Consider the following 22287-nt stretch of genomic DNA (forward strand, 5'->3'; position numbering starts at 1 on the left):
AATAAGACTGTTTTTTTAATCTTTTATGGGATTTGTAAGACTAAAAGCATAAAAGCAAGAGGATAGGGACCAAGAACATGTAGGGAAGCCTTGTAGATTCATCTCAATCATAAGCCTGTCATGGGAAGCGAAATAGATTAATAAGGCTGTTTTAGAAGACACTGACAGGTTTGAACAAAAGTTGATAGTTGGAACAATATCCTTGGGAAGATAAGCATCTTTTTCCCCCCACATCTCCCTATCATTTGCTATTGCTCTTTTTTACCAAACAAAGACCAACTTGAGTCTTTTGAACTCTCTTCTTAGCTAGCCGACTTGCCACGTCATCCGACCAAGCTGACATGGACATGACATACACACCATATCTGCCCTTGTATTCCCTAGTGGACTGCATAAAACTGCTAAAGCTCCATTGTAGTGTCAGTTCCACTGTGAGGTTTGCCTGATCATGTTAATAATTAAGCAATAATGACTACATTAGTATTTCATCTGTGTGTTCTATCAAACTACTCATAGTAATATGTGTCTGAAACTCTAATTTACACACATTTGTGAATTATGAATAAATAAATTAAGCAATATTTTATATTATTGATGCTTTTTTACATATAATTATGCCATGCTCTAGTGACCATAATGATCTTGGCTGCTAAAAGAAAAGGAGCATAAGCCAGCAAAATGGAGAGATTGCTACAGAAGCAAGAAAGCCATTAAAAGTAGAGATGTTGGGAGAAGCATATGAGGAATAGAAACCACTCCCCACCCCCCAGGAAAAAAAAAAAAACAAAACAACAAGCACTTGCTTTATGCTTAGCTAAACCCTAACTTTAGAATTCCAAGCTCTTCTCTCCATGCTACAAAAAAAATTCAGTCTTGGTTTCTTGTGCTTAATGGGTTTCCCTTTATGCTTTTTTTTTTTCCTTCTTTGGGGATATAGCCCCAACTCCAAACCCTTCATTCAAAGTTCAGGCTTCTCTCATATATATCTTGGCCTTCTCATATCCATCTTTTCTTTTTCTCTTCTACCTATGAAATCTCTCTATTCAAATTCTCTTTAATAAAACTTTAAAAGCTGAAGGAAAAATTAAGGGGATGAAGAAACCTACTTGGCTTATACATAATTTTGAGAAAAAGAAAAAGAAGGTTTAGTTTGTTTAAAAAAAGCAAGTTGAGAGAGAGATAGAGAGAGAGAGACTGGTCATGGTCTAATACATTAAACAGGTTGGATACTCTAAAACTGAGGCGGGGCTCTGCTTTTGGGCACAATTTTAAAGCAAAAGAATGAAACCCAACTGTTGCTTTCCAACATCATCCATCATACTTCACCATCACATTTTACACTTTGAAACTTCTGTTGCAGGGTTTTCTTAGTTTCCAGGGAATACTCAAAGCATATATAGATTTCTTCACCAAGTCATCCAAGACACAATATTTACATACACTCTGGATTACCCAAAATTTGCTTCCTTGGATGCATTAGAGAAAAAACTTCTGCTTCTTTATCTTGAGAGCTCAAATACTTGTATTCGTTCTTCTCTTTTTTTTCTTGTTTCTTTCTAATGAGCTTATTAGGTTCTAAAAACAATTAATGACAAACTCCTTCCAACCCAACGTCTTAAACAAGAATTCATGACAAACTCCTCCCAACCGTAACCCCTCCAAACCCAGCTGCCAAGCGAGGCCTAAGAAGCTAGCCTTCAATCGTAACCTTCAAATCGCCACATACAACTGAACAAACAAAAAATCTCCAATATCTAATGCATATGTAACCAATCTGTATCAATTCAAATAAAAACAAAGGAATCTCCAAGAAAGCTTGTGATTATATTCATACATCAGACGGCTGTGCTAAAACAGCAAATTCCCAGCAGCTCTATGGCAGCTAGGAGATCTGCATACATAATGGTAGGAGAATAAATTACCACGGAGATGTCGAGAAGGAAAATAAAGGCAAGCAACACAGTTTCCAATTCGAGATATAGAACATGACAAATACAATATTCACGTTAACTTCAAGTGCTGGTAGCATGAGCAACACAACAAACTCAAATTTTGATGGTATATATATCTTCAACAATACAACGTCTTTATTGAAATAAAGAAAACTGTATCATTGGAGTGGTTCCTGATGGGGAGTCAATGCAGGTCCAGGAGCAATCGTGAACTGCAGGCCACGACGTTGCCCGGCCTGTATCATAAATGCAACTTCAGTTGCAGCAAGTGCCGCCGCTTCCTGAGTCAACAAAGGGTACAATACAAACAAATTTAGTATGATATATGTCAAAAACATTAGCAATAAAATGTAAAAGGTTCATTTTTCAAGCATCTAATATGCTGTCGAGAGTGAAAGGATAGAAGATGTACACTCAAACACTACACCGATAGAAAAGAAAAGAACATCTAAAATTCCATTTATTGATGCAGTCATGCAGTTATCACTTGCTGCCAGGGAAACAAGGATACAGCAAGCTCAGTATGACAAAACATTTCCATATTAGGACCTGTTTTCTATCATATACAAATGTAACTTCTCTCGGAATAGATCAGTTAATAACATAGTTCTTTAGAAAGACGAGAAGCATTGACTGCTTAAAAATTTCCTCAAATAATCTCACTGCCGTTAACCTCATCCTGGAGAAAAATAATATTATTGGCCATTCTTTCTACATATAAGCGAGAGCAAAATACTAACCTGTCTTTGCCTGCGACGCTGCAATATGCTAATGGCCCAGGCCATGATGTAACAAGGAAGAAGAAAACCAGCGACCCGAAGCAAGAAAAGCTGTGAAGCATGATATACTTGGTAAACGATGCAATAATGAAAAAATAGAAGAAAAAGAATATTTTGATGTCTCCTTACAGAGAAAAAAGTAGAAGCATCATCATCCCCCTCTGGATTGGCGAGTGTCATAGCATGCCTCAAGAGAAGAAGAGCCATTAACTGTGAAACAACAGAGAAGACAAAAAAACGCAGAACTACATGAACACCCAACATTGAAATCTATAGCTTAATTATTAATAAAGAGGTTTTACGACATGAAATCACAATTCTCCTTTTTGAAACTCAGAATAGATATTTCGCCCAAGCCAAGGGCATTGAGCACAAGAAATAAATTGCAATAACCTGCTATTACGGGCTCGAGACTACAAAGAAACAACAATTTTTATCAGCATCCTTTCAGCTCAACAACTTACAATTAGAGCCGCAGATCGGCAAAATGCAGCTCCACTAGCATTTGTATCAGCATATTCGTCATACTCAGCTTCAAGGAAATGGCGTTCAGCAGCTGCCATTGCCAAAATTCGAGGATCCCGCAAGTCCAAAGGAGAACCAGAGATAGTCCAAGCCTCACTGTTAGAGAAACGTTGAGAATCATAAACATAAATGGTTGAAACAATTGAAAGTACCATAGTAATATAGCAGTATTACACTTATGATACAGAGACTTAGGGTTCCAGCCCAAGACACCGAAACTTCTCATAAAAGAAAACAAATAACAAGAAAGAAAAATAATACCATTCTCTATGGGCAATAAACAAGATTTGTAGGAATAACAAGGATGCGAAAAAACTTCAATTTGGAGCAAGTACAAAAGGGAAAAATAAAAAGAAGCTCATTACATTAAGTGACGTACTTATAAATGCATTTAGAAATAAGACATCTAAAACATTTGGCCGACAACTAAAGCATGTAAAGCATTAAAACTTACCTTATGTCAACTGTAGTATCATCCGATCCAGGAGGAGGCGGTGGAGCAGTATAACCAGGTTGGTAAGGCTGTTAGTCCGCGAGATATGAACACAGAATAGATCATTAATTTTATTTTACGGGAAGTCAACCACATTAAACATACAAAGCATACAAAATAACTTTCTGCATGTCCATTGAATTATATATTGACAATTGACACTTATACATCAAGCTTTAAATAATAATTAAAAAAAAAAGCGAAAACCTGAAAGCATGCAGCTTTAAAATTAAGTTATGCTACCATAAACTGGATGTAAAAGTTCAGTTTTGAGGCATAATGTTAAAAGGTAAAATAGAAGTTCCAGATTCCTATTCAATGTCCCTAACTACACAACTGGATCGTGATGCATACAACCAAGGTTTTCAAGGTAGCAAGTTCATGCAGCTTACTTCTTTCGCAAAAGAAACAGGAAGTAGGAGAAACAATTGATCAGTTTGGGTGGAAAGTGAGATTAGTTCCTCCCCTCCATTCCATTAATCAACTAATCACGAACGGCATGCAAGACTACGAGTTTATGACTCCATTTAAGTAAAAATTTATGAGAAATATTTATGAGCAAACACAATAGCCCCAGGCTTGACCTAGCAGCATCCAAAATAACCTCACTCCTTCACCAACTCCCGTGTCGCAGGCAGCTTCTATCCACTGCCTAAGGTGCGCAGCATGCGCTATGTTTCAGTTAACCCCACTTGGCTGATGAGTTCAATCTAGCTTTATTTTGATTAAGATTGCCTTATCAGTATCTTAGAGATTAGACAGAATCCAAAGATTTCCAGTCATTAAAGCTCTAGCATTTTATACCCAATTGGAGTTAACTTGAAATCTCACCTCGAATTGCAATTTTACAGTAACAGTGCATGTTGCCTTCGGCTCCAAACTGCTAACTCTCTTTTCAAAGAGCATAATCAGTTGAATGACCATTGACAGCAGGTCTTAAAAACAGGAAAAACACAAAAAGGGATTGAACAAACGAGCCCCTCTTGACGGGTAAACTTGATTTCCCTTTGCATATTTAGTTAACTTGCTTTATGGATTTCTCCAATGGAAAGGTTATCTTCCAAAACCCATACCCATGGTGGTTTATCATCTGACAAGATTTAATTGTGTTGGGCTATATGAATTAGAGGTGTGATTCTGGTTTAATGTTCTACAGATTTGGTTCAGTGTTTAAGCTGTTAATATTGCTGTTGGAACTTCAAGTTTTTGAATAATTATTACTATAATACTATCTAACTCCAAAATGATTACTCTCTTAACATTTTGTGGTTATATAAGGAATAACAACCTGCGGTTGACAAATGCATTTACATGAAAACAGTATGATTATATAAATCAAGGAGGGAACAGAAACCCAGTAATATTTTAAATTCGTAAAGAAAAAAACTGCCATCAGTTAGATTGCGCACCAGATGAAACTAAAATTCAAGAAAACCTAAGAGTTTATCTAACTTAACAACTATACAACACAATATAAGCATATTAGGGTTTAGAGGATTCAGATGGAAAGAAAGGGTGCTACAAAAGATTAAGTATAAAAGTACATACTCTCTTGCTCAACTTTCATGAATATAAGCATAAATTAAATCTAATAAGGCAGAGGAAGCTCACCTGATGACATATCTCACATGTTATATCGCCTTTTTCATTACACCATCGCTGAACACATTTCCTATGGGCAAACTGGATAAATACACAAAAGTGTGTCAATTAGTATTCCAAATGTACATATAAAGTAAGGAATAAGGTCAGACACAGATTTGAAGAGCCCTCGAATTTCTTTTCTTTTTTTTTTTTCTGAAAGGGACCCTTGAGTTTCTAAAGAGGGAGAATTCGACAGGCTATCACCAAATCGTCTAGATTTTATGCTCACAAATGATGCCTCAAACCCTGGATTTCTATATGTTGGTGTGCATGTGTCAAGAGTGAATATTTTGCATACAGATTTTCTCTAAATGTAGGTGTGCATGCATCAAGCAAAAAGTACAGTTGGCATGCATATTTACCAAACTTGGATTACTCTTCAATAACATCCTTTTACTGTCAAAACAAAGTTTTTCTCAAAAAAAAAAAAACAAAAATGCCTGTCCCTTGTTTAGACAGAAGATTTCAAAACAATTTTCGAAAATACAGCAACAAATATACAAAAGAAAAAATTTTAAAAAAATTATCCATTGTTGATTGTTCTGAAAAGTGAGAAGACTTCTGATTAGAAAAAAGAAACAATGTACATTCAATCAAGTAAACTCTTGCTCAGGAAACAACCAAGGTGCTATTTTTCAATTACTTTACTGAACCTACAACTTTAAGCTCAAAACAAGGAGTCATAACATGTTTCATACGGGAGCAAAAACAGGATGTCTCTTTTGAGTTGAGTGCTGCCGAAGAAAATTAAACCAAATACTCCAGTTCTTCAAATCGTAATCGAAATGGATTTTAAAGATCAAACCTTCAAACTTCCATTACAGGTGCAAGGGGTTTCCAAATTTTTGATGCTATCCTCTTCCTGGCAAATACGGCATTCTACGGTCTGAAGTAGTGGTTCTTCTTCATCACCAGATACATCATCTTTCCCCACACGTTCAACATCAATGGCACATTCAGGTGGACCAGTGGTACGAGAAGAGGAACCCTGGTCAGAAGATCCCACGGGCTCAGTCGTTTGCAGTGATTCCAAACTTTCAGGTGTTATGAGGCGGTCAACACACAAAACCAAGTGATCACTCATCCCTATACAATTGTAATAGAAATTCCTGATGCATCACAATACAACCATAATGTCAATGAAATCTAATGTGTCTAGTTACTAATATAGAACAATAATTTTCAAATAAAAAATTTTGTAACTTAGACTTCTCTTCCACTCCCATCCAGATAATATTATCAGATATACCACAAAAAAAATGCACACAATTTCCGACTAAAATATAATCTGACATACAAAATTAATGCAATTTTGCACCACTGACATTCAAGACTTTTAATTATTAACCTTTTGTTTTTTGTTCTCTTGGCAGGCAACTAAACTGAAAACAATTAAAACATCAGAATTTCAAAAACCATTCACTTTCATCTCCGTTCCTCAAGAGGTAAATTTCGTTTTATACACAGGGAGATCGTATATCAGCATAAATTGTCAACATTTCGACGTGAAACCTCAAAATCCCCCACAGTCAACCCCCATTCAAACCTTTTGGCAGTTGATAAAACAAAAGAAAATGAGGATCAAACGGCCTAAACGCCAGGATTCAAGACCAAAGAATCAAACAGAAATATAAATACCATCCACTTATGAGTTCTCTCATCAACCTAAAATTTCAGACCAAATTTCAAAACTCGTATAAATCGAAGCCTAAAAATACGGAAACGCACATCAAACAAACACAATCCCCCAACTCCTACCTGATTGTGGACAGAGAACCCTAAAACCAAACGATCACGATCGAAAACATACGAAATCTAGTGCTTCGATGGCCGTAAACAAGAGAGGAGATAGAATCTGAAGAATCGGAAATACCTGGAAGAAATGTGGAAGGAAAACGCGGTTTGTTACAGAGCCTTGAATTGTCAGCTCTCTTGTTTTGGCTTTTGGCTTTGAATTGAATATGAGGAAGACGCGTATTTTTAGGTTCGGTTTAAACGAAGCTGGTTTAGGCTCGGTGACGTTTGTCCAAAGGTAAACAAGGAATCCGAGGTAACTTTTATTAATTTTTATGCTGTAAAATAATTTTTTTACCACCCATAAATTTGTATTTCGTCTTACTGGATTTTCTTGTAGGCATCGTCTTAGAACTATACTAGTTACATGCCCGCGCTTCGTGCGGTATATATTTTGATCGGAAAATAGAGATGTGTGAAAGTTTTTCGATACTTTGTTAACATGAAGAGCAGTAGAGTTTTAATTGTAGAAAATAGAAATGATTGTGAGATGAAGATAAAATATGTACAATCCTTGTTTTTTAATTTGCTAAGAAAATTTTTTTCCAATAGGATGTAAGAAATTTGATGCATAAGGAATAAGTATGTTAAGAGTTTATCAATTTTTATTTGCGTCGCTAGTATCTACAAAGTGTTATAGGTCACCAAAGACATGTTTATGAGACAATATTGTATGGTTAGTACAACAATCTCTACAAAGTGACATTTAATATCGAGAAGTACAATGTACCATAAGTAATATTTTTGAAATGATATTTTTGGAATAAAATTCTTAATATTTTTAGAATAAGATTTTTGAATTTATATTTTTGAAATGTTATGTATGACTGGTAGATTTATGCTTATAATCACTTTGACCTTCAACAACTCATTGAATTCTATCGTGCTTTCTTGTCACCACTTACATGTTCCAATACCAAATGGGCTGAATTTACTTACACATTAGAACAATATAGCATGAGAAAAGCCTCTCATGTTGTGTATGTTGCAATCCAAACAGACTACTAAACCTGACCAAACTCTAAACATGCACAATACATCAACTAAATACTACAAAAACACACAAAATACATCAAAAACACACAAAATGATAAAAACACACAAAATGATGGTAATTAATGCCAAAACACGCAAAATGTTTTCAAACTAAATAGTACAAATGAATTTCATTAATTGAGTAATATCAAAAGACTCTCATAATTAGCAATAAATGGCCTTTGAGAAACCAAAACAACATCAAACCACTCCTATGAAACATTAAATTCTCATACAATTCAATATAATTTTAAAATTATTTGAATACTATTAATTGTATGAGTGTGGTTGTGGGTCTTAAAGTGTATGAATGTGGTTGTGGGTATTAAAGTTTTGCAATATATTTATGTGTGTGGTTGTGGGTCTTAAAGTTTTCTAATATATTTTAAAATTTTCTTTTGTCTATGTAGGCTTTTTTGTAAAGACGTCCACGTGGCACCATGAATTAAGGAGAAGCCTTGTGGATCCTCAGTTATATATATATAGATTGATGATTGATGATTGTAAGGAAATTATAGGATTCTTGTCGTATTAAATTTTGTATTTTCTATTTGTTAAAAGAATAATATGTGTCCATTGTGAAAAACCACGAATAATTCATATGACAAGATATCTCAAGTTCGAATCTCCCTCATCCCCTTTTTTTGTATTAAAAAAGAATAACTTGTGCAATGTTTATCACAAAATTTGTATTATAAACATGACATTATTTTGTGATATTAAAATAGTTTACTATTATTTTATACATCGTGGTATTTTATGTTTTTTTTTGTTATTGTTTTTATTTAATTCAAATATTTAAATGCTAAGGAAAAAAATGTAAATGGAACGTGAAAAGATTAAATTAGATTTACTTCTTTTTGAGAAGTAAAAGATTCAAGTCGATGCATATATAAGTGAAAAAAAATGCATAGAGTGGGACATTGGCTCATTCATAACCTTATATTATGGGTTATTAAGATGATTTTATTAGAAATGGATTTTGTTCCGAGGACTCAAAATTTGGGAAGTGGGTGGTCGGAACAACAAAATATATTGGAATGTGTGTTTTGCTGATATTGTTGGGAATGTAAATGAAATGTTATACGTATTGATACGATAATATAAATTTATTAGTTTGATTCTTAGTGTACTTGAGGTGAGACCTAGTATTAGTTTTCATGTGGTTGTGAGTATGCTGGAAGTGGGGCCATCAAGTAAGCGAATGTAAAGCCTTTTAATCTATGCCCCATTATATGAGGCAATATATAAACATCTATGCCCAAGCAAAATGCAACCATTATGGTTGCTCTTAGCACCGGACAATAGACCAGTGCACTTAATTATTTTAAAATTTTTGAAAAGTAATTAAAGATGTGAATATAATTATGTATTTTTCTCTATAAAAAATTAAATTCAACAAAAAAGGAAAAAGTTTGTAATAAATATGATGAAAATTAAGTAATAATTTTTTGTAATTTCCAAGATGAATTTAAGATCTTAGGTTGAAATCACTTATATTTTACATTCAACATTATTTCAAATTAAATAAAATGTGCAATAAAATAGCACAGTCGTTACTACTCTTGCGTTATGTACACCAACCATATCAGGAGTCTGGTATAGCATATTCGGTTATAATTTAAATTACAGCTCATAATATTTTTTTAAAAAAAATTATGAAAGCATTTGATCGAATATACGAGTCCAGCAACTTTTTTTTTTATCTCAAACAAAAATTAATTCATCGCTAGAGATATACGAAATATTTCAAATTTATATTTAATAGTCCAAAATTTCCATATCTAATTTGTCGACACGCACCGCATTGCGTCATTTTTTAGGTGGAAAACAAAATGAAAGAAATTGTAACGAGTCATGATCTACACGCGCTCAGGTAGTTGTTGTTTGGAAGAAAGTCAGAAACATTGACCAAATGAAGTTAATCAAAAGTGGTAAGCACTCTAAATTCTAATGATGATTTTTATTGTTTATAGTGGACATGTTTGCTTATAAGTTTGGAAAAAACTTTTTTTCCTTATGCAACTGATATGATCTTTGACATGTAGCAACCAGCTCGAGTGGGGAAGGCCATAAATATTTACAGTATCAAGTTTGATGGTGCTGGACAAGTTGTGGTGAACGAGTGACGGATGGGCTAAGTCTATTGTCCCATATCGTCTAATGAAAGATATACAAAATATAATCGATCAAATTTTTAAATTAGTAATAAACGCTTTTCTTATGCTCAAATTAATATGAGTTGATGTTGAACCCAAGAAGACAAAGCGGTAATGCGGAGGACGTCATGTTACATGACATGATAGGGATAAAGGGGGTTTCAATTTTTTTATTACAATTCTTTCCAAATTTTATGTTAAATCATGAATTAAATTATTTTTTTTTGAGTATTGTTGTATTTATAATGTTGGAATGTAGCATATTTTTTTCATAATCCTACATTTTAGACCCTGAAACCTAAACCCTAAATACTAAAATCTAAACCCTAAACCTTTTTTTTGGTAAGTATCTAAATTATAAACCCTAAGTCCTAAACTCTAAACACTAATTACTAATACCTAAATTCTAATATGTCATTTCAAACAAAAAAAAATTATGATTTAACAAGGGAAGCAACCTCCGACAAATAATTTGCCAACCAAATAGACCTCTCACTGATATATTTAGCCATTCGTGCAAGAGAATGATCGTTTGTTGTATCATGTATAATTGATGGATTGACAATTTATTTGGTTGGCTCGGGTCAGAACCGACCCGAATTACCCATAACCCGACCCATTGGTTATTTTCGAAGCCCACACAAAACCCTATAACTTCTGCCCCTTTTATGTGTTGTTAGTTTGTTACTTTTGGTTTTCAAGCTAGGGTTTTGGGATGGCGGACGAGGTGGCTATTACAGAGATCGAAGTTACCAACTCGGATCGTGTGAACTCAGCCACCGATAACATGGATCTCAGCGTTGATTCGGAAGCCAATGGCGAGTCGAATGGGAAGCGAGTGAGGGATGAAGGGGACAAAGCGACGGACGCCGGATCGAAGAAGCAGAAGGTAGAGAAGTCGGTGGAGGAAGACCGATTGGAAGGGCTGGAGGGAGAGGGAGATGGGGAGGAAGAGGCAGGGCGTGAGAAGGAACTGGTTACTGGTCCAGTGACTTTAGGTCCGAAGAAATTCGAATCCTCTGTTGAGATGTTCGATTACTTCTTTAAGCTGCTTCACCACTGGCCTACCGATCTCAACATTAACAAGGTATACTCTTTTCCCTTTTCTTTTGTTGGCTATGGTGATGTGAGTTAGTAAACAGAGTCTTATCTTTTGTTTTTCTAAGGGCAGAAGTTCTAGTTAGTATAATGTAATTATCAAAGTTAGATCTTTGTTAAACTATTTTCTCAACAGTCGTATCGTTGTTCCATTTTTTTTTCTTATGTCCATTGGTATTGTTGAGAACTTGCGATATATAGATGCTTAGACATATGGTGAACCTTTTTTGTTGATCATTCTTGTATATACTCTATGGCGTACAATACTTTGCTTTGGCAATAGTTTTGGGGGGTTTTGGAATAGTTTAATTGCTAAGAAATTATTTCCAAGATCAATGACTTTTGGAGCTCCTAGTCTGGCAGTTTAAATCTTTCAAGCTGATGACATGTTGTCCATGCTCTAATATGTCTGAATCCGAATCTTACATAGAGTGTTAAGTGATGTCGATCTTTTCCTCCTTGGGATTATTCAATTATTTGAAATCCGGGATCAGTCTTTGGGATATTAGTATACCATGTTAACTGTGTTCTTTACATCACTTTTGACTCAACATTGTTTTTTAAAGTCGTGCAAGATTATATGCCTGACATTGTGTCTGCCAGATGGAGCACAGTCTAAAGGAGGTACTGAGACTCCCTATTGTGGCTGTGTTTTGGTTGGCATAAGATAAAATTTGCTTAAGGGGCTTTCAGTACAGAATTTTTGTGGTAAAATTAGAAATTTTCCTACTTTGCTTGAGCAATACAAATTTAGAACTGTTTCTTCATTCTTCATTTAGGGTGTTTGTTTGCTTTTGACTTTCGAGTTTCTTATCCCTTTTTGGCATTAGATGTGCTAGGTTCCAACTTAAGCATCATAAATGGAGGGCCGTATCTTTGCTTTTTGTCATGCTATCTGGTTTTCTATTCTCTATTTCCATCCCTGGGGTTTGGTCTTGCCTCTTGGAAGCAAACTAAATGATAGTTGCGATCTAAAAGAGTGTCTGCCTAGAATTGGTTGGAGTCAATTACCATTTCAATACGCTCTGGTTCAGTATTGCAATTTTGAGCAGCTAGTACTGGATGTGGCCTCTGAGAAATGATCTTCGACGCTTACTTTTCTGTACAATATTTCTTGGCTGTTCCTCTATGAATTAAGATTGAAGACATATTTTTTTAAACTTATAGTACTGGTAAAATAGCTAATTCATTTACAAATCTATATGATGCAAATTAAAAAGTAATGAATATGGGATTTGGGCCTGATTAAACTGTGTTTTTTTATTGATGGATCTCATGTTTGATTTGTTGAATTTTTTTACAGTATGAGGAGATGGTGTTGATGGACTTACTAAAGAAAGGTCATGCAGAGCCTGAAAGTAAGATTGGGGTAGGGATCCAAGCTTTCCAAGTTAGAGTTCATCCATCATGGAAAAGCAGGTGTTTCTTCCTAATTCGGGAAGATAATTCTTCTGATGATTTCAGCTTTAGGAAATGTGTGGATCATATACTTCCCTTGCCAGAAGACATGAAAGTAAAACCTGAAAGCAACAAGGCTCGAGGTGGCGGCGGCGGCGGTAAATGGGGTGGAGGAGGAAGAGGTGGTGGGAGAGGAGGCGGTCGTGGCCGTGGAAGAGGTGGTAGGAGGTAATTGAATGGGAATAGAGGAGTTGGATCTATATCCAAAAGTTTTGAAGAAGTAAAACTCAAAACACTTTTGTTTTCTATTCTGCACTGCTAATTAAGCTCCAATGTGGCCAAATATTTGCTTGTTAATCTGTTCAGGTTGATGATGGATATTTGCTGGTTTTTACACACTGCACTTGGCTCTTTGTTATGAATTCACAATTATGTTATAATGACATTGATCCTTCATGCCTCCAATTTGTATGACCAATGTGTTCTCTAAATACTAGAAGTCTTTTAGATGATATTTTCCCTCTCTCTAGGGCAAACTTTTTGGCAAGGTACCCTCATTGAAACTACTTCTGCTCTTGGGTTTTTTTTTTACAGTAAACTATGAACCATACCATACTTGGAACTTCATTATGCAATCATTTATTTATACAGAAATAAGTATGTTTTTTTCTCAGTTAACGATCAATTAAATTAAATGACTTATATACTTCTATGATTAAACGAGAACTTATGAGAGGAATATGATGGTCCAGAAACCTCTATTCAACAAGAAAAAATGTGAAAATCATTTAATATTTAGTGTAACTTCCACCCTTGATTATCAATACACCTAATAATATGATCAATTAATGTGTTAGTAGTTATAATTGGCTACTCATTCTCCATAAATAGGAAATATAAATTCTGCATAGTAATAAATAGCAATCAGAGAGAGAATAATATCTTATACAAACTGCAACTCCCACAATACTCTGTGCACAATATATCTATTCTAATAAATAAGCCCAACAAGATTCACCCCAAATGATTGATACGTTACATGCATAAACAACACTGATTGAATTCATTTTGTGGTTACTGAGTCATGATCTGATCTCATTCCAAAAGAAAGCCAAACACTGTTTTCAATACTAAAATTCCACATCGGTTTTGACATAATTGAACCGAGTTATTTATAAGTAAAGTCCAACTTTTCTTATATTAAAAATGCATTTTTATAGGTTTAAGTATCAATAAAGACGGCTCATGAAGAACACATCTCATCTTATTTGGGATAACCAAATAATCAAAGCAGAAAGTGGGTAAAAGATTTTTGTCATTATAACTTTTTAGAGATGAATGTTTGTTGGAAATATATACTGAGTTTGTACATAAAAACACTTTTTAGGCCCTACTGATTACTGAGTGATGCATGACGTTAAATGGTAATTAGTACTTAGTAGGTTCGACTTTCCATATTATCTCATAATTATTACCCTACAAACACTAATAACTGCTAATGTTAATCTCTCTCTCTCTCTCTCTCTCTCTCTCTCTATATATATATATATATATATATACACACACACACACATTATCTCACAACTATTTCTCTCCAAGAACATGTAATAATTGCTAGTGTTAATATCTCTTTCTCTCTCTGTTTTGCTAGGCAGTAATAATTAAAATAACATTGTAACTCTCACAAGCACAACACAGTAACCAATAATTATGTGACTCTGTACATGCATGGCCAGTTTTACACTTGAGACGGCGCACGTCCCCTTGAGCCAATTAAATACTTTTAACAGATTCATTATAGTTTGTGCATTTATATATATACATGTATCTATATATATATATATATATAGATATATACATCTCTTGTGACTTATCTTCTTCCTTAACATGCACCTCTTCTTCTTCTTCTCCCAATTCCCAAACATCTTGTAAAACAAACATGTCAAATACTAATATCACTTCTTCTTCTTCTAAATTTGAAGTCCATTTTCCCTTCCCAAGACCACTTCCTAGTACATTTGGTTTAAGGTAAGAATAGTGTGTTTTGAAATTGTTGTCTGTTCATGGATTCATTGTACAGGTTTATATATTTAACCTAATTTTGTCTTTTATCTGTTTCAATTTCTGGGTTCAAGTGGGTGTCCTCCTTCTATGCAATGGCAACTTGATTTTCCTGAAATTAGTCCATTGATGATAGCTGGTGACCCTCTCTATGATTCACTGGATATTGAACCATGCCAAACAATATTTCCAGGTACATATCATGATCACATACATACATACTTACATATATATATACACACATACTTACATATATATATACACACATATATTTATCTGGGTTTTTTTTATTTATGATTAATGCAGGGGATATCTATAGTGGGTATGGTGCAATGTTTGAGCAAGAGAAAGAGAGAGTACTATTGTTGTGTGATAATGAAGAAAATGTTAATAGAGATGAAGAAAGAAGAGGAGCCAAGAAGTGCAAGGATGAGAAGATCACAAGCACTTCAAAAATGTTAACAAGGAAAGTAATTTCACAGTACTTCTACATGCCAATAACACAAGCAGCAAAAGAGCTCAATGTTGGTTTGACCCTCTTGAAGAAAAGGTGTAGGGAATTGGGTATTTGTAGGTGGCCTCATAGAAAGCTCATGAGCCTCCAAACCCTAATCAAGAATGTCCAAGTAATGTTACAATATTTATCTTCTTTTACTACATTCTACATTCTATATATATATATATATATAATCTTAATTTGACTAATTGATTGTTGTGTAGGATTTGGAGGGAGAGGGGAGAGAAGGGAAGGTGAGGGATGCAATTGAAATATTAGAGAAGGAAAAGAAGATGTTGGAGGAAATGCCAGACTTGCAACTGGAGGACAAGACCAAGAGGCTTAGGCAGGCTTGTTTTAAGGCTAATTACAAGAAGAGGAGGCTCTTGGGGTTCAATACTAATATGGATTCTTCTTCTTCTTCTTCATCATCCAATACTGGTGGTCATGATGCTTGTTTGAATGTCACAAGGGCTAATGATAGTAATGATCAGACGGCTGAAAATGAAGTGGATGAGGAAATCAAATCACTTCTGTCTGATCCCTTGTCTTCTAGTTATATGCTGTAATTATATATATGGCACTCTCTCTCTCTCTCTCTATATATATATGTAATGTAGGGAAACGTTGTGAGTTTGATAAACTTTGTTAAGTGACCCCCTCGTTTTGTCAAATTTAATTCAGATAATGCTATTTAGTGTCCTTAGGGCATTGGATAAATGACATAAGAATGTTTTGGTATCTATTAGAATATGTGTTTTAAGTTTAAAAAATTAGATGAGAATATTCATCACACATGACAAACTATGTCAAATTCTTAACCATTGCTCTTAAGACACTAACTAACAAGACCCTTAATTTTATAACATAAGCGGTCGATTAGTAAAGTTTCTAGCCACATATATGGGAGTAGTGACCCTAAACCCAAAATAACATTTTGTTTTGTATATGTATAGGAAAGTAAGGTAAGTCATTAATTTGTCATAATATTATATATGTATGCTCCCCATGATTGACAAGGTTGGTGGGATATTGGTGCATTTATTTTTGTATTGTAACTTTTTATGGTCAACATCAATTGAGTTTATCGGGAAGTTATTGACTATTATGAGTAACATTTTTATGATCACAGTCCGGAGTTTTGATTCAATCTATCTTGTCGTTGGGTGAAAAGTTTTTGCGTGCGGACGTAACGGTATTAACTTAAAGTGTATATCGGATCTCAAAAGGAAGAGCTTGTATGATAGTGTTCATTTCATCCCTTCTCAAAAACGACCCAATTAAGCCCCTCTTCTAAATGTTGGCAGGATGATGCTGCTGCATGCGCGTAAGGCGTCTGTTAATTCAACGTTTTGAGAGAGCTCAAATGCCGGCAGTGTCACACATCGGAAACTCACGATGTTTCACTCTCAATCGCCATTACTGTATCTTTCTTTTCCGATACGCTACTGATGCCCAAATCGAAAGAACACTATTACGGAATCACCACCACCACCGAAATCTAATGAAATCCACCTCATACATACAAAATCAAACACAAATACAGAATCCGGTGTTTCTCATAAAATCATGCTCTCAATACAATCATTTTCTTCAAATCCATGTCTATATCATCTCTACATCCCTTCTTCAATTCCCCTCCATTTCCCTCCCCTTCTTGTCTCGTGTTGCGCTCTCTCCGTTTCGCAGTTTGAGCTATTTTCGCTAGGTTCGAACATTTGCCAGACCCATATGTCTCCGCGTACAACAATATGATCAGGGCTTATTCTTTGAGAAATTCAGCTGAGGAAGGATTTAATATGTATCAAGAAATGAGAAGGAGAGGTATACACGCAAACCCATTATCTTCCATGTTTGTTATCTAGTGTTGCGTTAAAATTATGTTCGTAAAATGGCGGGGAACAGCTTCATGGATGTCTTTTGAAAGATGGGCATCAATCAGATAGTCTTTTGTTAACCAATTTCATGGATTTATATTCAATGCGCGAGAGAGGTGAGGAAGCGTGTAAACTGTTTGATGAGATGCCCCAAAGAGACACTGTCGCATGGAATGTATTAATTTCTTGTTTTTTGCGTAACGGAAGGACCCGGATGCTCTGGTTTTGTTTGATTTATGAAGCGTGGCGCTTATGGGTGTGAACCTGATGATGTTACTTGCTTGCTAATCCTACTGGCTTGTAGCAGTTTGGGTGCTGTGCGTTTGGAATTTTGGCAAAGCATTCATAGTTATATTGAGGAACATGGTGCTTTGAATCTGAGTAACTCACTTATAGCAATGTATTCCCGATATGGTTGTCAGGAGAGAGCTTATGGAGTATTTGAGCGAATGCGCAATAAGAATGTGGTTTCTTGGAGCACTATGATTCCTGGTTTTGCAACCAATGGGTATGGGAGAGAAGCCATTGAAGCATTTGAAGAGATGCAGAGAATGGCTATCTTGCCTGATGAACGTTAGGAGACAAAGGTCTCTGCCTTACTTCCTTCTCATACGACAGCGTTTTATATCACAGTCCTTTTCTTGATTAACGATGTCGTTTTGCTCTAGGTCTTCTCGACCGTTGTTGAATTGACATCTCTGTTTTCTTCAGTCTAGGTTCAGTGACCGTTGTAAAGCTCTAGCTTAAATACTTCTCTTTGTAATTACTTTGGAATGAATCAATTGATCCCTTGATTCTGTATTTCTTGTTCAAAGTGCAAGCATTCTTAATCGCTTACAAATTCTTCAAAAATCGCTGCCAACAATCGAAAAACTTCTTCTTCAAATCCCGCTGCCGATTATCAACCACAGATGGAAAACTTTCAGAATCATCAGTCATCCCATTTTCAAGCAATGAATCAGAACCAAAACCCTTTTCGAAACCCATACTACCTAACCCATTCTGATTTCAACTCAAATCTGATAGCATTGGTCTGGTCTTGACTGGGGATAACTTCCATTTATGGAGCAACCAGCTCGAAACGGCATTGATGGCAAGAAATAAAATGTGCTTCATCAACGGCACCCTCCAGATGCCTGGCGAAGATGATCCAAACTTCCAGGATTGGACGCAATGCGATAGTCTAGTGAAAAACTGGATTACAAACTGTGTTTCGCCAGACATCTTGGTGAGTATTTCTACTTCTAAAACTGCCCATGTATTATGGGAGGATTTGCGAAATAGATATTCTGCTGCTAACTCTGCCAGGGACTTTGAGCTAGCAAGGTCAATCTCTACTATCAAACAAGGAAACTCGTCGATAACTGAATATTATGCAAGAATCAAATCCTTGTGGGATGAGTTAGATCAATACAAGAAGTCAACCGTCTGTAAGTATGGATAATGCACTTGTGGTGTGGAGAAAGATGCTCTGGTACAACAAAACAAGGACAGGCTGATGCAGTTCCTTATGGGACTGGATGATAGTTATGAATACGTCACCAACCAGATACTTTTAATGGATCATCTCCCAAATGTCGGTCAGTAAAGCTTTTGCTCAAATTGGTCAAGTGGAGAAGAAGCTGACAATTCATAACAACAAGAAGGACTGACAGTTCAAAAGGATGTGGCTGTACAAGACTCAATGGTTATGTCTGCAAAGGGATCTCACACGACAAACAGAGATTTCAAGAATGGAAAAAGGAACTAGGCGGAAAGAGAGAAGCTCTTCTGTAAATATTGTAAGAAGACGAACCATACAATTGTCAAATGCTTCAAGTTGGTGGGATACCCTGCAGACATGGAAAATCCAGCAAAGTGGCAGAAACAAACAAATTCTGGATATGCTGAAAAGAGGAACTACAATATCAATCAGGTGGATGCAAATTCGCAATCCTCTTTGCAGCAGTCAGGGGACCAATATCAACAAATCCTATCAATCTTAAAGGCAAATGCTGCCAACACTGCAGGAGTAGGCAACACATCAGTATCATCAGTTGAGGGTAACAATTTTCTTAACTCAAACTGGATTATTGATACTGGTGCTTCTGATCATGTGTGTTGTTTGACTGATTATTTCTATGCTTATAGAAAAGTGCAAAATTCTTATGTGACATTACCTGATGGAGTGAAACATGAAATTAGTCATATAGGAAACATAATATTGAAAGATGTTTTATGTGTGAAAAATTTTAACTTGAATCTGATTTCAGTGAGCAAGTTGGTATCAAATCGAAATTACACATTAATTTTTTTCAGAAAATTCATGTGTATTGCAGGACTCAACCACATTGAGGAAGAGTGGGATGGGAACCATGCATAATGATTTGTACCACTTGCTTGAAGAACTGAAACCAGAGAAGAGGAATTATGCACCTATGAAAAACCATATTTCTGTAAACCTAGCTAATAGGAATCTTGTCTCTGTCAATGCAATTGATAAGAGTTTTTTGTGGCATAACAGATTAGGACATCCATCTGTTAGGATGTCTGAAATGTTGCCTTCTATATTAGACAAAAATTGTAAGGAATGTGATGTATGCCCTTTAGCCAAAATGAAAAGAAATTCCTTCTCTGTTAGTGAAAGTAAAACTTGTGCTCCATTTGATCTTATACATTTAGATATATGGGGACCAAATTCTATGGTTTCTATGGATGATTACAAATATTTTTTGACCATTGTAGATGACTTCACTAGAGCAACATGGATTATTCTAATGAAGAACAAATCTGAAGTGAGACCACATTGAGTATTTCAGTAATTATGTCAAGACACAGTTTACCAGAAAGATTAAATTCATTAGATCAGACAATGGGATGGAGTTTAACATGCTAGAATTCTATAAGAGAGGGAATTACTCATCAGAAAACATGCACTTATACTCCTCAACAAAATGGCATAGTAGAAAGGAAACATCAACGTATACTGAATGTGAGTAGGGCTATAAGATTACAATCAGGTTTACCTGAAAAATTTTGGAGTCACTGTGTTGTTACAGTTGTATATCTGATAAATAGATTGCCATCTAGGGTTCTTGATAAGAAAAGTCCTTATGAGATTCTACATAATAAGAAACCAGATTATAGCAACCTAAGAATATTTGGTTGTCAATGTTATGTTAAGATTCTTAAACAGGTAGGATCGAAATTTGATGCTAGAGCAAAATCCTGTGTGTTTTTAGGTTATCCCAGTAATGTGAGAGAGGCTATAAAGTTCTTGATTTATATATTACATTTCATGAAGAGAGATTTCCTGTTAAGGAAGTACTTGTAGAGTGTAATAAAGTGGCCGATGACAAAGTAATTGATGTAGAAAATGACATTGAAACTGATCATGATGATCAAACACATATAATGAAAAGAAAGAAGAGAATTCCTTTATACTTGAAAGACTATGGATGTAACAATGTCAGTATGCATGACTCAAAAGTTGATAATCTGATTGCTTCATATACTGATTCTGTTTCTCATGAACATTTTTTTGGCTTCCTTTACATCTAATTGTGAACCTAAAAGTTTCATTGAAGCATCAAAATCTGTTCATTGGTGTGATGCCATGAACAAAGAAATTAATTCTCTCAATGAGAACAATACATGGACAATAGTCAAGTTACCTGCAGGAAGAAAACCCATTGGATCAAAGTGGGATTACAAAATGAAAGATGGAACTGTGGAGAGATACAAGGCTAGACTTGTAGCTCAAGGATATAGTCAAGCTTATGGTTTTGATTATAAGGAGACATTTGCTCCTGTGATCAAGATGGTTACAGTTAGGATTTTTCTTGTTATAGCTGCTGCAAATAATTGGCATGTTCTTCATTTAGATGTGCAAAATGCTTCTTTAAATGGAGACCTTCATGAAGATGTCTACATGAGGATGCCTCCAGGATATGAAACTCATGATGCAAGCTATGTTTGTAAATTTTAATAAATCTTTATATGGCTTGAAGCAAGCTTCAAGACAATGGAATGAGAAATGTAAGCAATCTCTGTTAAGCTTTGGTTTTACTCAATCAAAATGTGACTATTCTCTGGTTATTTATAAAGAAAATGGATACAAAGTTGCTTTTGTATCTAGATGACATGGTCATTGGAGGTGATAACATTGATCTTCTTAGCAAAGTAAAGAAATACATTAGTTCTTGTTTTAAAATTAAAGATTTAGGGAAGCTTAAATACTTCCTAGGATTGGAGGTATACAGGACTGCTGAAGGCATGACTATATGCCAACGAAAATATATACTGGATTTGCTTCTTGACTGTAATTTCAGGGATTGCAAGGAGATAGCCACTCCAATGGATCTCAACTCCAAACTGTCAAATGATCAAGGAAATCTCCTGGATGATCCAATGATGTACAGAAGACTTGTTGGAAAGCTGATATACTTGACTCTGACAAGGCCAGATATAACTTATACTGTCAACACCTTGAGCCAGTTCATGAAGAGTCCTACTGATCAACATCTTAAAGCTGCTCATTGTGTTCTCAGACACCTCAAAGGAACTTCATGTCAAGGACTTCAGTTTCCAGCTGGAAGAACTACAAATCTTCAGGCCTTTTGTGATGCAGATTGGGCTGCCTGTGGTGACACCAGAAGATCCATCACAGGTTACAGCATCTCCTTGGGAAAGGCCTTGATTGCATGGAGATCCAAGAAGCAACCAGCTGTGTCCATATCATCAACAGAGGCCGAGTACAGATCAATGGCTTCGGTTACCAGTGAATTGATATGGATCAATGTTGTTCTTCATGAACTTCAGAATCCTATCACCAGACCAATTCCTCCATACTGCGACGGCAATGCTGCGATACATATTGCTACAAATCCTGTATACCATGAGAGAACAAAGCATATTGAAATAGACTGTCATTTTGTCAGAGAAAGAGTTGAGAAGAAGCTGATACACCTGAGGCGCATTCGGACTTCTCATCAACC

The 22287-nt window shown here is 35.5% G+C and overlaps 4 protein-coding genes and 1 pseudogene across 5 annotated transcripts; 4 read left to right on the forward strand and 1 right to left on the reverse strand.

The window, feature by feature from the left end:
• Positions 1-1789: 1789 nt before the first annotated feature.
• On the reverse strand, positions 1790-7416 carry LOC119987265. 2 transcript variants are annotated; one of them, XM_038832132.1, is made up of 8 exons: positions 7267-7416; positions 6199-6502; positions 5361-5432; positions 3711-3778; positions 3196-3352; positions 2861-2941; positions 2693-2782; positions 1790-2233 (listed from the first exon to the last, which is right to left on the reverse strand). In XM_038832132.1, the coding sequence occupies exons 2-8, from the start codon at positions 6475-6477 to the stop codon at positions 2111-2113; spliced, it is 870 nt and encodes a 289-aa protein (XP_038688060.1). In that variant the 5' UTR covers positions 6478-6502; positions 7267-7416; the 3' UTR covers positions 1790-2110. The 2 variants fall into 2 exon arrangements, with proteins under 2 accessions (XP_038688060.1, XP_038688061.1); XM_038832133.1 differs by having other exon boundaries at positions 7152-7300.
• Positions 7417-11063: 3647 nt separating this feature from the next.
• Positions 11064-13355, forward strand: LOC119986557 (protein EMBRYO DEFECTIVE 514). The gene is made up of 2 exons (XM_038831167.1): positions 11064-11468; positions 12783-13355. The coding sequence occupies exons 1-2, from the start codon at positions 11097-11099 to the stop codon at positions 13107-13109; spliced, it is 699 nt and encodes a 232-aa protein (XP_038687095.1). The 5' UTR covers positions 11064-11096; the 3' UTR covers positions 13110-13355.
• Positions 13356-14816: 1461 nt separating this feature from the next.
• Positions 14817-16003, forward strand: LOC119986935 (protein RKD1-like). The gene is made up of 4 exons (XM_038831624.1): positions 14817-14905; positions 15013-15131; positions 15245-15564; positions 15659-16003. The coding sequence occupies exons 1-4, from the start codon at positions 14817-14819 to the stop codon at positions 16001-16003; spliced, it is 873 nt and encodes a 290-aa protein (XP_038687552.1).
• A 685-nt stretch (positions 16004-16688) lies between these two features.
• On the forward strand, positions 16689-19935 carry LOC119986417 (annotated as a pseudogene).
• LOC119986936 lies at positions 18402-20851 on the forward strand. Its single transcript, XM_038831625.1, has 5 exons — positions 18402-18741; positions 19150-19406; positions 19630-20085; positions 20187-20486; positions 20597-20851. The coding sequence occupies exons 1-5, from the start codon at positions 18402-18404 to the stop codon at positions 20849-20851; spliced, it is 1608 nt and encodes a 535-aa protein (XP_038687553.1).
• The last annotated feature ends 1436 nt before the right edge of the window (positions 20852-22287 follow it).

This window comes from Tripterygium wilfordii, chromosome 20 (genome assembly GCF_013401445.1).
Source record: "Tripterygium wilfordii isolate XIE 37 chromosome 20, ASM1340144v1, whole genome shotgun sequence".
Classification (NCBI taxonomy): domain Eukaryota; kingdom Viridiplantae; phylum Streptophyta; class Magnoliopsida; order Celastrales; family Celastraceae; genus Tripterygium; species Tripterygium wilfordii.

Excerpts from the sequence above, each read along its gene's own strand:
- LOC119986935 (XM_038831624.1), top strand. The coding sequence starts at position 14,817 with ATGTCAAATACTAATATCACTTCTTCTTCTTCTAAATTTGAAGTCCAT. Across the intron at positions 14,906-15,012 it reads CCTAGTACATTTGGTTTAAG|TGGGTGTCCTCCTTCTATGC; the intron begins GTAAGAATAGTG and ends TCTGGGTTCAAG. Across the intron at positions 15,565-15,658 it reads CCCTAATCAAGAATGTCCAA|GATTTGGAGGGAGAGGGGAG; the intron begins GTAATGTTACAA and ends ATTGTTGTGTAG.
- LOC119986936 (XM_038831625.1), top strand. The coding sequence starts at position 18,402 with ATGGCAAGAAATAAAATGTGCTTCATCAACGGCACCCTCCAGATGCCT. Across the intron at positions 18,742-19,149 it reads ATACAAGAAGTCAACCGTCT|ACATGGAAAATCCAGCAAAG; the intron begins GTAAGTATGGAT and ends GATACCCTGCAG. Across the intron at positions 19,407-19,629 it reads ATACTGGTGCTTCTGATCAT|GACTCAACCACATTGAGGAA; the intron begins GTGTGTTGTTTG and ends TGTGTATTGCAG.
- LOC119987265 (XM_038832132.1), bottom strand. The coding sequence starts at position 6,477 with ATGAGTGATCACTTGGTTTTGTGTGTTGACCGCCTCATAACACCTGAA. Across the intron at positions 3,353-3,710 it reads GATACTACAGTTGACATAAG|TGAGGCTTGGACTATCTCTG; the intron begins GTAAGTTTTAAT and ends TTTCTCTAACAG. Across the intron at positions 2,942-3,195 it reads GCCGATCTGCGGCTCTAATT|TTAATGGCTCTTCTTCTCTT; the intron begins GTAAGTTGTTGA and ends GTTGTTTCACAG.
- LOC119986557 (XM_038831167.1), top strand. The coding sequence starts at position 11,097 with ATGGCGGACGAGGTGGCTATTACAGAGATCGAAGTTACCAACTCGGAT. Across the intron at positions 11,469-12,782 it reads CCGATCTCAACATTAACAAG|TATGAGGAGATGGTGTTGAT; the intron begins GTATACTCTTTT and ends ATTTTTTTACAG.